This window comes from Galeopterus variegatus, unplaced genomic scaffold (genome assembly GCF_000696425.1).
Source record: "Galeopterus variegatus unplaced genomic scaffold, G_variegatus-3.0.2 Scaffold185, whole genome shotgun sequence".
Lineage (NCBI taxonomy): Eukaryota > Metazoa > Chordata > Mammalia > Dermoptera > Cynocephalidae > Galeopterus > Galeopterus variegatus.
The window spans coordinates 167385-181793 of record NW_007726296.1 but is presented as its reverse complement, the minus strand read 5'-3'; the positions used below and the strand labels follow the sequence as shown (position 1 = coordinate 181793).

Below are 14409 nucleotides of genomic sequence, written 5' to 3'. Positions count from 1 at the left end.
CTGCTTCTGGGAAAGAGAAGGTAAAATACAGAGCTCTTGGATGGCCTGGAGAGCTGCCCTGCTGTACCAATTAGTCCTCGGGCTGGGCTTCGAGCTTCCTGTCTCTGGGAGTGGTAATGTCTGTGGTGTGAGCTGCTTGATCACACCTGACTCTGCTTGTCACCAGTCTGCATCAGTGTCTCTGGCTATTTAATGGGGTGTAGAGAAAGCATAAGCCTGAAAGTAAGGCCCGAATGATCTTAAAACATCCTGATTACCAAGGGATTCACAGCACTTGTTTTATTGTGCTAACCACTCAAGATTCAGAACGAGAACTGAGACTCCAGAGCCAGCGGGGCCTGGGCTCAGAGTCCAGCACTGCTTGCAGGAGCTGAATGCCTTTCTCCCACACCTCAGTCTCCTCAATGCCTACCATGAAGGGTTGTTTGGGAACTAGAGTAAGTTAATTTTATAAAGCACTTGGCACACAGCGAGCACTTAATAAATGTTAACTGTAAGGAACTGGTTATTGTCACTGGATAGAGGAGAAAGAATGCAAGAGCTGTGAAGTATTTCAGTAGTGAAGAGAAGGCTTCAGAATCAGACCTGCACACTACCCTGTTCTCTTCTCTGGGGTTACATTCTGAGAAATGTGTCATCAGGCGATTTCATCGTGCAAACATCATAGAGTGTACTTGTGCAAACCTAGATGGTATAGCCTACTACTCACTAGGTTATATGTTAGAGCCTTTATAATCCTATGGTGCTGTCATACATGCGGCCTGTTGTTGACAGAAATGTCATTATGCAGCACATGCCTACAAGAATACACACCCCAGAAGTTTGTTCTGAATAATAAAACATGCACAGCTGTTTCAGAAGCTGTTTTTTAGATTTTACTTTGAAATAATTATACATTCAAAATAATTTACTTTGAAATAACTACAAAACTATTACAGAGCTCTGGTGTAGCCTTCATCCAGGTTCTCTCAGTGGTTACATTGTACATAACCAGAGCACAACATCACAAGCAGGAAATTGACATCAGTACAAAGTGTGTGTATTGTTCTGTTTTTTCCCACCCTTTTTTTTTTTTTTTTTTTGGTCCTTTTTTGAGACCGGCTGCACCGCGCTCAGCCAGTGAGCACTGTGAGCGCACCGGTCATCCCTATCTATATAGGATCTGAACCCGCGGTGGGAGTGCTGCTGCGCTCCCAGCGCCACACTCTTCCGAGTGCGCAACGGGCTCGACCCTTTCCCACCCTTCTTTATTCCCTTCAACACCCTTTTTTATTCCCTTCAACATACCTTTCTATCATGACCTAAATCTAACAGCAGCTGCACAATATTATTTTTTGGCAGCTGGCCAATAGGGGATCCAAACCCTTGACCTTGACCTTTTCTACTGATTCAAATTTTTCACTTTTATAATCGAGATATAACAGACATTTGTGTGGTGTTTTTTTTGTTTTGTTTTGTTTTGTTTTAAGATGACCAGTAAGGGGATCTTAACCCTTGACTTGGTGTTGTCAGCACCACACTCTCCCAAGTGAGCTAACCGGCCATCCCCATATAAGGATCCGAACCTGTGGCTTTGGTGTTATCAGCACCACACTCTCCCAAGTGAGCCACGGGCTGGCCCTCATTTGTGTTTATTTGAGTATATGTCTGGCTTTCTTTTTTGATGGAAATATAATTCACATACCATAAAACTCACACTTTTAGTATATAATTTAGTGGTTTTTAGTGTATTTACAAGGTTATATGACCATCACCACTATCTAATTCTAGAGTACTTTTATCACCCCCCCCCAAAAAAAACCCAAACCCCATTAATCAGTCACTCCTCCTTACCCCCTCCTCCCAAACCCTACCAACTCCTAATCTGCTTTTTAAGTCTATGGTTTTGTCAGTTCTGTACATTTCATATAAAGGAAATTGTACAGTGTGTGACTAGCTTCTTTGTCCTGGCATGTTTTCAGAGTTCATCCATGTTGTAGCATGAATAAGTATTTCATCCCTTTTTATTGCCAAATAATATGCATTGTATGGCTGGCTATACCACAGTGTTTTTATCTATTTATCAATTGATGGACATTTGGGTTGTTTGAGTGGAATTGTTGATCATATGGTAACTCTTATGTTTAAACTTTGAGAAACTTCCACACGTTTTCCCGAAGTGGCTGCACATTTTACATTCCTACCACGGTATATGAGAGCTCTGATTTCTCCACATCCTTGTCAACACTTGTTATTGTCTGTCTTTTTGATAGTAGCCATCCTACTGGGTATGAAGTTGTATGCCATTGTGATTTTGATTTGCACTTCCATTGATGTTCAGCATCTTTTCATGCACTTATTGGCCATTCGTATATCTTCTTTGTCCATTTTTAAATTGGGCTATTTGTCTTTTTATTGTTGAGTTGTAATGTTCTTTAAATATCCTGGCAACTAAATCATTATCAGATATATGATTTGCAAATACTGTCTCCCATACTGTGGGTTGTTGTTTTGTTTTGTTTTGTATTGTGGTTGTCTTTTTACTTTCTTAATGTCTTTTGAAGCATAAAATTTTTAATTTTAGCGAAGTCCAGTTTATCTGGTTTTGTTCTGTCATTTTATCACTATGTCATTTTGTCACGTGTGTAGATTTGTGTAACTACCACCACAAGCAGGATACAGAACTATTTCATCACTAAAAAGATCTCCCTTGTGCTGTTCCTTGTTTGAAGCTGTTTTTAAACCAACATTGGACCTACGTTGGCTTGAGAGTCATTTGCATGTATGTTCATTTTTAATGTTACTATTTTTTGTTTAATAGGCTGAAACAAGCCAGGGAGCTTTGGGCACACTGGCCAATGTAGTGACCTCCCTTGCTAACCTAAGTGAATCCTTGAACAATGGGGACACTTCGGAAGTCCAGCCGGAGGACCAGTCTGCAAGTGAGATTACTCGGTATGAGCCCATGAGTGCTGAGGCCCCCTCTTGACTTGCACTCACAGTCACTGTGTTGTGAGGGTGGATGACAACATTTTGGCACCCATCCTGTATTTCGTTAAGGATTGTAGGGCTGGCCAGTTCTCTCAGTTGGTGAGAGCATGGTGTTCATAACACCAAGGTCCAGGGTTCAATCCCTCTACCAGCCAGCCATCAAAAAAAAAAAAAAAAGAATTGTAAAATTGTTATGATGTTCCTGGATGTCTATCTTCTTTCAAATTTTAATTATGAAAACATGGACCCACTTACGTTACATGGTATAAAACAATCAAAATTGCTTTTTATTCCAAAGCATGAAAAAGGAAATTGAGTTACTCAGTGGAAGTGGGGGGAGGGGGAGCCTTTCGGTGGACAGATGTTACTTGTATTAATCACTGTTTAATGCACCTGCATATTAGTAGTTCATCCCTTTTCCTGATTCTATTTTAGCCTATTTTTCTCATGTATATTTTTTCTAAGTAGTGAGTTCACAGCTTAAATCTACCAGGATAGCTAGATCGATATTAGCTGATAGCATTAGCTGGCCCCAGACGTCAGTAACTGGCTGCTGAGGATACTGGCTTTTGTGTTTTGTTCCTTGCACTCCTGCCCATCGTGGCAGGCCAGTCAGATGGATAGCTGGGGACTACACAAGTGCTCTGGCCCTCGGGTTCAATTGCAGGCTGATAGCAAAACTAAGATTTATGTCCAATGGAAAGAGGATGGGATTTGAATTAGGTAAAATTCTGGTTTCACCACTTACTATGTGGAAGGCCTTGGAAAAGTTATTTAACATCTGTAAATCTCAGCATTCACATCTGTAAAATGGAGAGGAATTCTATCTTTGGAGTATAGTGGTGAAAAGTAGAAATTGCATGTGACAATAAATAATATATAGCTCAGTGCCAAAGACGATGTATAGACAATGCATAGAAACTTTCATCATTAGCCCTTCCTTCAGCAAGTAGAATTTAATGATCTTTTCCCCACTGCATTGTTTTTCTAAGTTAAATCTCAGCTAGAGCTCTGTTCCTCCTAAAAGCTGTAGATTCACAACATTTGCTTGCTTCATTTTTGCTCACAGGGCTTTTGATACCTTAGCTAAAGCACTTAATACCACAGACAGCTCCTCACCAGCAAGCCTGGCAGATGGGATAGACACCAGTGGAGGCGGGGGCATCCACGTCATCAGCAGAGACCAGTCGACACCCATCATTGAGGTTGAAGGCCCCCTCCTTTCAGACACACACGTCACATTTAAGGTGAGTGCATTCAGCTAACCACATGCCCTCAGACTCCCAGGCCTGTTGGGGGAGAAGTTCTGTACCAAAGCTCATCTGCACTTTTAAAAATCAAACCTTGGAGTGAGCTCATTTGTGGCATTTGACATCACGGCTTCAAAGCAGGATCTTGTCTTCCAGAACAGTGTTCCCAAGGAAGCGTTTTCACTCCTCTTTTGCTCACAGTGCCATTTGGTTCTGAAGGTAAGCCTGAAGCAGGCATGGCACATAATTGCCAAGACACGCTGACAGCTGACTGCTCTGCCTCTGTCTTCCCATCCAGTCTGGTTCTAGCATAGGAGCAGGCAGCGGCCTTTGTCTCTTCTCTGTGTAATAGAAGCCCTTGCATACAATCTTCAATAAGTAGGCAGCCAGCCCTTGTTCTCAACCATTGATCCTGAGTGCTTTGATCTCTAGAGCCATATAAAGCAGATCTTAGCCATCCTTGAAAAGTGCTCTTAGGTCCTCATAGGTCTTCCCCAATGCTGTCCTTCACTGGCCTTGGTTTTTCTACAGGACACTCCCAGGGCATCTGAAACCCTCTCAGTCTCTAGGTCTTCCAGCTGAGTCTTCCTGTACCCCCAGTATTCTTTACTGGAGAGATCTGACCAGTCACTTAGGATGATTGGGTCCCTGCCATAGTTGCCCAAGGATGCCCAGGATACAGGTCACCAGTGGGATTCCAGCTTCAAAAGCACTGGAGCCCAAATCAAGACAGTGGAGCTCCAGGAGCCCAGGACGGACATTCTGATAATATGGTATCATCCTACCACTTGGGCTTCTGCTCAGCTCTCACTCACTGTTATCTTGAGGCCACCTACCGAAATGCCTGCTAGGCCATGAAGTTGACCCCTGTTCCCCCCACTCTCCCCGATTCAATTTGGACTTTAACCTGTGGCTCAAAATGGAATTCCTGTAGAACAAATAACAATTTAACTGAGGCAAGAGTTGGAGTATGTTTTGTATGGGTGAGCTGGAAAGTCCCCCTCAGGCTATATTCCAAGGTCCATTAGACTCTAGTTCACTAAACAAAAAAACATGGGGAGTCAGTACAAACCTCCTGCTACAGGAGACATACGTTCCACTAAAGATGGGTGCACACAGGATCTTTAAAATCACTAGGAGACAGTGACTCTTGTTGCCACTATTGTTGAAACATGACAGGGACACGTGTTGACAAGGCTATCCCCTGTACCACCTCTTTTCCAGCTGACAATGCCCAGCCCGATGCCAGAGTACCTCAACGTGCACTACATCTGCGAGTCTGCGTCCCGCTTGCTTTTCCTCTCAATGCACTGGGCTAGGTCAATCCCAGCCTTCCAGGCACTTGGGTAAGTGGCCTTATACTCTGCATGTATCCTGGGGCGGAGGCCTTCCCTTCTCAAGGAATGGCCTGGAAAATCTCAGAGGGCCCTTCCACCTTGACTATTCCTATGACCTTGTTCAAGGGATCCCAGGTTTCTTATTAAATACTATCAGGTAGTAGGGGACCATGCTTGCCAGTTCTACCATGTTCCTCAGACCTTTATGGAACTTCCTACATGTGCCAAGGACTTGGTGCTAGGAGCTGGGGATGAAGTGGAATAGAAGGCAGGAGTGGTCCCTGGCACCATGCGTAGCACAGTGTGACTCAGAGCTGAAGCCAGGCCAGGAACTTTGCCTGGGCCTTTGACAAGATGAATGTGAATCAGTTGTGTCCTAAAAACACAGGGCACTTGTTTCCATTCTCACACAAGCTTCTTAGCTCAGTGGTGACTGCACCTGGAGTAGCACTGACCCTGATGCTCTCTCTGCAGGAAGCCCCTCTTTCTTGCTTTACTGAGCATCACTTGTGTGTGTCGATCATGTTTCTCCCCTAAATCCCAACACAGCTCTACCTTGTGCCAAGTGCTGTACAGTTGGTGCAAGCTGCCATTGTGCCCATCAGGTGGCTCATAGTAGGGTTGAAAGATAGGTCAGGTGATGTGGTGTGTGCCCTGAGTAGTTGTTAGAATGGTTGCCACACTCCTTGATTAAAGGAGAGATGGACAGGATTGCTCCTCATTGTTCCGGGGGAGCTGCACAGGCAGTGACCACTGAACACGTGTTGCAAGTTAATTGTTAACTCTTTGGGAGAATGGCCTGCCTCTTGCTGCCATCTGGTAGATGGTCTTCCTTCAGGTGTCTTGTTGATAGTCCCACAGTTACTAGTACTGGTAGGTAGCTAAGATTTTTAAAGTGGGGCTAAAAAGTGATCATCCACTGCCCTGACGAATATACTTTTTATAGTTGAGTGATTTGGAACCTCCTCCACAGGTTTTCTCAGCCGAGGCTAGATAAAACGCTGCCACAGGGCCGGTCCATGGCTCATTTGGGAGAGTGTGGTGCTGATAACACCAAGGCCACAGGTTCAGATCCCTATATAGGGATGGCCGGTTAGTTCAGTTGGAGAGCGTGGTGCTGACAACGTGATCCCCTTACCGGTCATCTTTTAAAACAAAACAAACAAACAGAAAAATCATGCTGCCACATTTAAAGTGGTTTCATTTATTTCACATACCAATCTTCATAGATTAGTGTTCAGGGTAGCAATCATGACAAAATACGAGACGTGCATCTGGGGTGTGTATGGAAATGGTGCCCATAGCCCTGGTTTTTGTTGCTTGCCTATGGCGGGGCCATACTTGAGGCAACTGGAGGAACAGTCTTGTCAAGACAGCCGTTTCTCTGGCCTCCTGAAATCTTGAGACAGGCAGAGGGATGCTGCATCTGGGGCATTCTGAGAAAAAGGACATATTATTTTGCAATGTGTCAACCACACTAACTAACCTGAGTAGGAATTACCCAGGGCAGGGCTAAGAGTAGCCTTAGCTGGACCCTTCCTCCCTGCTTTAGTCCCAGCTCCAGCACAGAGTCTGCCTCCTGCATTTCAGGGTTTGCAGGGTGTTTCTTTAGAGTCCACACTCAGTTCATGGTCCTTTGATCCTTATAGCCCTCATGACCTTGGCTGCAGGACCGTCTCCTGGAACAGAGCCAAGCCAGGACTGCTGAGGATTTAGAAAGCTGTAGGAAATGGTGCTTTAGCCATTCCTATTAAAATTTCTCATTACTTAAGTCTAAAGAATCTTTAAAGAGAATAGATACTTTTTCATCAGAGGGATTCTAGTTAAAACATTCATAGGCTTGCTCATAGACTTTATCATTTTCTTGGAGAATGATCCTGGACATACCATAAACCTTCAACGAATAGTTGCTGAATCCACTTGTTCTAGGAAGCTAGGGCTTAGGGTCTGTGTGTCCCTCATCTTTGGAGAAGTGCCGGCCTGCAGCCCACCGAGCCTCCTTCCTCTCTGTGTCCCCAGGCAGGACTGCAACACCAGCCTGGTGCGGGCCTGCTGGAACGAGCTCTTCACCCTTGGCCTTGCCCAGTGTGCCCAGGTTATGAGTCTCTCCACCATCCTGGCTGCCATCGTCAACCACCTACAGAACAGCATCCAGGAAGGTAGGGCCCAGTGACGTGGGGTGGAGCCCAGCCCTGGCTAGAGGGCAGTGTCAAAGACAGCTTTGTTGAGCCAAGCTGGCAGCATGGCAAATTGGCCAGCCTCGGTGTCCCACAGCATCCATAGGCTACGAGAAGTTTGACTGTTAAGTCATGGGACCTTTATCAGTCAGAACATTTAAATTTTTTGCCAGATGCACTCTTTCCATAGAATGAATATGAAGGAGGAAAAAAAAGATTGAAAAAAGCCAGCTTCCTGATAGGCATTTAGTAGTGTTTTCAGAATAATTACAGCTTATATTTTCATCCTCACTCAGAAGTTATTCTTTCCTGTATAATAGCTCACAAATCCTCACAACCTTATAAAGTAGGGGCTATTATCCCAGTTTTACATATGGAGAAACTGGTGCCCCAGTAAGGTCCCTAGCTAGCCCCAAATGAAACAGTAAGTAGAGGAGCTGGAGCACAGATCTGGATCGTGCCAGTCTTGTAGCCCAGGATGCATTTACCTCACCCCAGCTGCTCCTCGTGGATGAACGAATGACCCTCTTCTAGTAAGATTTGTGGCAACTGTCTAATATTTGGTGGTCAAAATACCAGCCATGTCAGGAATAGGAGACAGCCAGTGCAGTCTCCACGTGCTGCGTGTACTGTCATGAGGAATAATTGAAAAAACATATAAAATTGTTTTGACAACTAAAAAATGCCAACATTTAATGTTCAGGTCAGCAGACATATATTAGGTGCCTACAGAGACTTAGAAAACCTAATCATTGCTATGAACTAACGAGTCTTAGGCACAGAATAAAAGGAATCACCAGTTTGCACCTACAGGCTAGGAAGCTGCAGGGGGCAGGCAAGGGCGTCACTGGTCTCAGGCTTTGCTGTCGAGTCAGAACATACAATGGAGAAGGGTTTGGGTGGACCTGTTGCCACTTCAGCTCGAAAATGAGGCTCTTGACCATCTCAAGATTATACTGGTTTTTCATTAAAAAGTGAAATTATTCTTCTATTTCTTTTGTTCTGTGGTTCCTCAAAGAAGCTAGTTTTATTGTTCATATCAGCCCTTCTCAGAGGATGTAATGTTGGTTTCTAGATAAACTTTCTGGCGACCGGATAAAGCAAGTCATGGAGCACATCTGGAAGCTGCAGGAGTTCTGTAACAGCATGGCAAAGCTGGATATAGACGGCTATGAGTACGCATACCTTAAAGCTATAGTTCTCTTTAGCCCTGGTAAGATATGTGGGGGGGACTCACGACACTTTTCCACCTGAGTCTACTGATATTTCTGAACATGAACATGGTATCAAATCATCAGCAGTATAGAGAGATCCCTGCCATATTGTATGTGACCTGGTGTTCTCATGACAGATGCTTTGCAAGTTAGCATAAATACATAAATTCTTCTAAATCCTTGCCATCACAGCCCCAGAGAAATAGGCCACAGTGTCTGGTGATATCGTGTACTGAATCGATTTAATCTGTATCCTAACTAAACCATTGGCCAAACAAGATCACGGCATACACATTAGAGTACACTACCAACGAATGTCTTTTTTTTTTTTCCTTTTTTAAAATTTGGGCTTTTTGCCTGTTTCCAGGTTCTGTTAGCATATACAATCTAGCACAGGTTGAAATGCCACACAGTCTGTTTCCCCATGGTCTCTGCGTAGCAGTAGCAGCAGCTGCTGCAGAGCATGCTGAAAGCTATGGTCACAGCAGATGCAGAAGAGGAAGCAGGGCTGTGGTGAAAAGTAAGAGGTGACTGGGCTGGCCTCCCTCGCTCACTCCCCTCAGCTTCCCTCTTCTGAAGCCTCTAGAGAGATCACTTGGGCTGACCACAGACCTCACCTGTGAGGGCTGGACACAGCTTAACCTTCCTTTTCTCCCTAGCCTTCCACTCATGAACAATAGAACAGCTCATAAAAATGGGAGAGATTATGTAATTACATATCTGGGAAGTAAATGATAATTTCTAATTTTATGTGGTAGTTTAAAAATCTGTGTGTTTTCTGGAGTAGTAAGAGACCAGATGTCTAGAACCTACTCAGGCTGGTGTGTCCTCTCAGGAGCCCAGCCCCCTCCTGGAAACCTTAAAGGCCTTGGCAGAAAAGAGAGTTTGTTTTTTTTTTTTAAAGATGACCGGTAAGGGGATCTTAACCCTTGGCTTGGTGTTGTCAACACCACGCTCAGCCAGTGAGCCAACCGGCCATCCCTATATAGGATCCAAACCCGTGGCCTTGGTGTTATCAGCGCCGCACTCTACCGAGTGAGCCACGGGCCGGCCTCAGAAAAGAGAGTTTTTAAGCCAGTGTTCTAACAATAACATTTAAACTAGATCATCTTTCAGAGTTCAATCTGTTGTACTTGAGAAGTTTGAAGATAAATACTAAGAAGTCTGCAAGTAGGATTTCCCAAACACAGGAGAATTTGGGGGTACTTTTCTGTTTTCAGATCATCCAGGTTTGACCAGCACAAGCCAGATTGAAAAATTCCAAGAAAAAGCACAGATGGAGTTGCAGGACTATGTTCAGAAAACCTACTCAGAAGACACCTACCGGTGAGGCGCCAGACACACACTCTTGCTTGGGGTGGGAAGGAATGTGGCTGGATCAGTAGTTTCAAATATCAATTATACAAGCCTTCTCTTTTCTGGCAGCCTGGTAGAGCCTCTATTTGATGTCACCTTAATTCTCAAGTTTTAGAGGTGGCAATAGAGCGTGGAGCAAGCCAGGTGGGGAGAGTCAGGACTACCCAGCTGTTCCAGTGTTGCCATGTGACTGTGGGTGAGGCCTCAGATTGCTTCTCTTCACTGGAGGGATTGGAGTCGATGCTGTGTGATCACTTCTGGGGTCAACGTGTGTGAGGCATGAGTTTTGATGGAGATTCCCCTTGTCCTGAATAGTGCGAAAGGTCTGCCCCTCTGGTCAGCATCCATTGAAGAGGCAGTGCTAGAGTACTTGACAGAAAAGTTTTCATTGACAGAAACCACATCTAACCCCTATAAAGGAATGGGTGAGTTATATAAAATAATTTTACCCTCAGAGAAACTGATGAAAAAAAGTCCCTTTATTTGGGTGAAAGTTAATTGACAGTATCATTTATAATGGATGGACAGCAAAAATATATATAAATTAGCCTTTGTCATGCAGATTTGGGAAGGAAAGTTGTCCAAATCTGCCAAAGGGGAGAATGCTTTGGTAGGCTTTCCAGCCAAGGACAGAAGCACTCTTTCCCCGTGACCGTTTCTGACCCACTGGAGGCTATGAATTTCTGGGGCCCTTTCAGGTAAATTATTTCATATTTCCCTCCCCCCTTTTTCCCCTCAAAATGAACACTGGAGCAAAACTGACAGTGTAGGAAGACACATGGCTCTGCCTCTTCCAGACTTGTCCTCTGCACAGACCTCAGTCTGTAGGTGCCCTGTGGAACAGAGATGACCTGAGCCCTTCTGGCCCAGTGGGTCTCAAAGGGAATGATTTTGCCCCCTAGGCAGAGTGACCAACTATCCTGGTTGATCTTTCAGTGCTAAAACCAGAATGTCCCAACCTTTTCTCTGGTGTGATCCGAGGATCCTGTGGCTGATCCTGCTGGCAGAAAGCCTGCCTCTCCTTTCGGCACATCTTCATGGCCCAGATGTGACTTTTGCAAAAGCAAGATCGATTTTCTTTTTTTGTGTTGGGGTTTTTTTGGTTTGTTTTTGGCAGCTGGCTTGTACAGGGATCTGAACCCATGACCTTGGTGTTATGAGGCTGTGCTCTATCTAACCAACTGAACTAATGGGATAGCCTAAGATCTATTTTCTACTGGAATCACTGAAGACCTTATCATGAATCTAGAATAACTTCAGCCTCAGTACATTATAGAATGGGACTGTCGAGTAATACACCCACACCCTGAATTCATACAGCCTGGTGTGCCGCATGCCAGCAAGCTATCTCCTGAGAAGGCCACAGACCTATACCCTCACAGTTCCCACGGCCAGAGGTTGGCTGGAAATGGTCCTCTGGGGGCTGCTGGCAGAACCACAACATGCTCTAGAATCATCTTAACATCAGCAACTCTGGCTTTGGAGAGTAGATATGATGTTTCTGAAAAGAAATCACGAGTCAGGGACCTGGGAGCGGGGAGGGTAGCTACAGGTGATTTGGGGCTAAAAATGAGAATAAGAGAGGCTTTATTATAGAACTTAGAAGACAGTCCCCAAAGAAAAGGCCCTAGAATGTTTTACATCCTGTTTCTATATTCAGTTTTAAGTCTTCCTCATCCTTGTGCATTTTCTCATATTGGTTGTTCCTCTGGAAATACCCTCCCCCCTTGCCTCCGTATCTGCTTCTTAGCTGATAAATACCTTACCCAGCCTCTAAGGCCCAGGCGAGGTGTCTCATGCTCCAGGAAGTCCTCCCTGATTTGCCCTTGCTGACTTCCTTAAGACCCTGCAGCCTGTTCTGCCATTCAGGATCTGTAGTGGTGGTCTTTACATGCTTGCGTGCCCTGCAGGATTGAGCACAGTGATTCATGGTGACTAGGCGAGTGGATGGCAGTGCTGGAATGTTGCAAGCATGGTATGAATACACTTTCCCTTTTAAAAAATAACATAATATTCACTGGAGAAAACTTAGAACATTCTAAAAAGCAAAAATGGAAAACTTTTTACTCTATGAAAACATCACTATCCAGAAGTATTAAAATTTTTTGTATTTCCAGAAATTTTTTCTGTATGCATAATTGGGATCATAATATACAAAAGGTTTTATAACCTTTTTCATTTAATATACTATAAATGTACATACTCTTCTTCAACATCTTCCATGGCTCACATTTCCCTGCTAATGAGAAGGTGGTGGTTTCCGGTTTGGGCTACTGCACGCGCTGCTGTGTGCACGGCTCCACTTGCTCCCCTGAGATAGTTCCTGGCTGTGGAATGGCCCGGTCACATGGGACACTTGGGATCTACAGTGTTCAGTGGCCCTTCAGGCCAGGGTCATGGTGAACCTTCCCATCCAGGGTTTCTTCAAAATGAAACTATTTTTTGCTTTATTTGTAATGCCAAATGAACACTGGACATTAGGGCAATACAGAAAACGTTTTAATAGGTAAAATCACTTCGGATCCCAGTACCTAGAGCCCAACCATTAAGCACTGTGGTGAACATCCTTCCAAATATGTATATGCATGTGTGTACACAAAGTACACACCAGTGAGACTGTGCTTGCTTGCTGCTTCACAGGCTCCTTTTACATTTTTATTGAGCAATACATCATGGATGTCATTCCTTATCAACAAATGTAGATTTTTATTATCCTTTTTTTAACGAGTATATATGAAGACACCATATTTATTTTAACTTATCCTCTACTGATGAATTTCCAAGTTTTTTCTCTTTGGTGGGGAGGGAGAGCTGTTACAGACAACAGCGAAGGGAACATATTTTTGCATACATGTTTGTACTCACTTGTTTGAATTTCTTCTCATGATAAATTCCTAAATGAGAAACTGTTGAAACCACAAAAATAAGGGGGGTGGGGTGGTGGATCTGTTTGGTTCATTTCTGTGAAGTATAGACAGGGCCCTGTGAACCTTTCCTGGGTTAAGGCTGAAGGGCAGCAAACAGCCCCTTTTCTAATGACACTCCCTCTTACAGATTGGCCCGGATTCTCGTCCGCCTGCCAGCACTCAGGCTGATGAGCTCCAACATAACAGAAGAACTTTTTTTCACTGGTCTCATTGGCAATGTTTCAATAGACAGCATAATCCCCTACATCCTCAAGATGGAGACAGCAGAGTACAATGGCCAGATCACCGGAGCCAGTCTATAGTACACACTACACATCTGCCAAGGAGCAAAAGAATCCTCCCAGAACCATTCAGATACAAAGAAAATAAAATAGTGGTATTTTGGTATGTGCAAATATTTCCAGTACCTTAGCCATTTCCTACCTAGTTTCTTCTTATCTGTTAATCCCAGACAATAGCAACTAAAAGACTAGTAGGATCCTTTCCTGTCATAAGAAATGTTTTAATGCCTTTTGATGAAGCAGCAGATTTTGGAACAATCTTTTAACTCAATTTGTATTTAGAAATTCTCAAAGGGCAAAAAACAAAATGAAGTTTTATAATGTCAGAGACTAGTATTAAAAAAAACTAAAAGAACCTAAGAGAACAATATATGTGTATATATATTAAAAATGTCCTTGGAATTAATAGCTACTAATTACCAGGGTAATAATATTAGCACTTTCTAAGCACTTCCTATCAATGTGTAATATTAGCAACATCTTGCCTGTGCACAGAGCAAATGGAAAATTATATGTCTTTTGCTGAAATTCTAATGATTTCTGTGAAAATTCACTAGGGTACAGGAGACAATCATTTATGTTTAAGAAAAGAAGGCATCATTCCTAAATGTATGCACATTTGGTGGTGTTGAACTAAATTTCATGGCTTAGTTATGTCATGCAGTAAGTGGGAGAGTGGGAGCACAGTTGGTGGTGACCCAGACCAGAAGCTTCCAACCATAGAGCTGATGCTTATCAGGTTCCCTGACCACCTGATCCTGGTATATGATCAGCATCTGCAGACTCCTTCAGAACCTGGGATTCTCTTCTGATGGCCTTTCCAGAATTGGATCACAACTAGTCAGACATTAACTGCCCGACGAGACATGTGATTCCTCCCGCTGCTGAAAACACCCT

The 14409-nt window shown here is 43.8% G+C and overlaps 1 protein-coding gene across 3 annotated transcripts in view; it reads left to right on the top strand.

Moving 5' to 3' along the window:
* The window catches only part of NR2C2 (nuclear receptor subfamily 2, group C, member 2), a 49688-nt gene extending 36062 nt beyond the window's left edge, over nt 1-13626 (top strand). For 2 of the 3 annotated variants that reach the window (XM_008564344.1, XM_008564339.1), the window contains exons 8-14: nt 2801-2934; nt 4040-4217; nt 5445-5566; nt 7577-7716; nt 8810-8947; nt 10169-10274; nt 13359-13626. In XM_008564344.1, coding sequence (XP_008562566.1) covers nt 2801-2934; nt 4040-4217; nt 5445-5566; nt 7577-7716; nt 8810-8947; nt 10169-10274; nt 13359-13533 — 993 coding nt within the window. In that variant the 3' untranslated portion in view covers nt 13534-13626. Of the gene's footprint in view, nt 1-2800; nt 2935-4039; nt 4218-5444; nt 5567-7576; nt 7717-8809; nt 8948-10168; nt 10275-10619; nt 10730-13358 lie in introns of all 3 variants that reach the window. The other variant, XM_008564349.1, reaches the window with a different exon arrangement.
* The last annotated feature ends 783 nt before the right edge of the window (nt 13627-14409 follow it).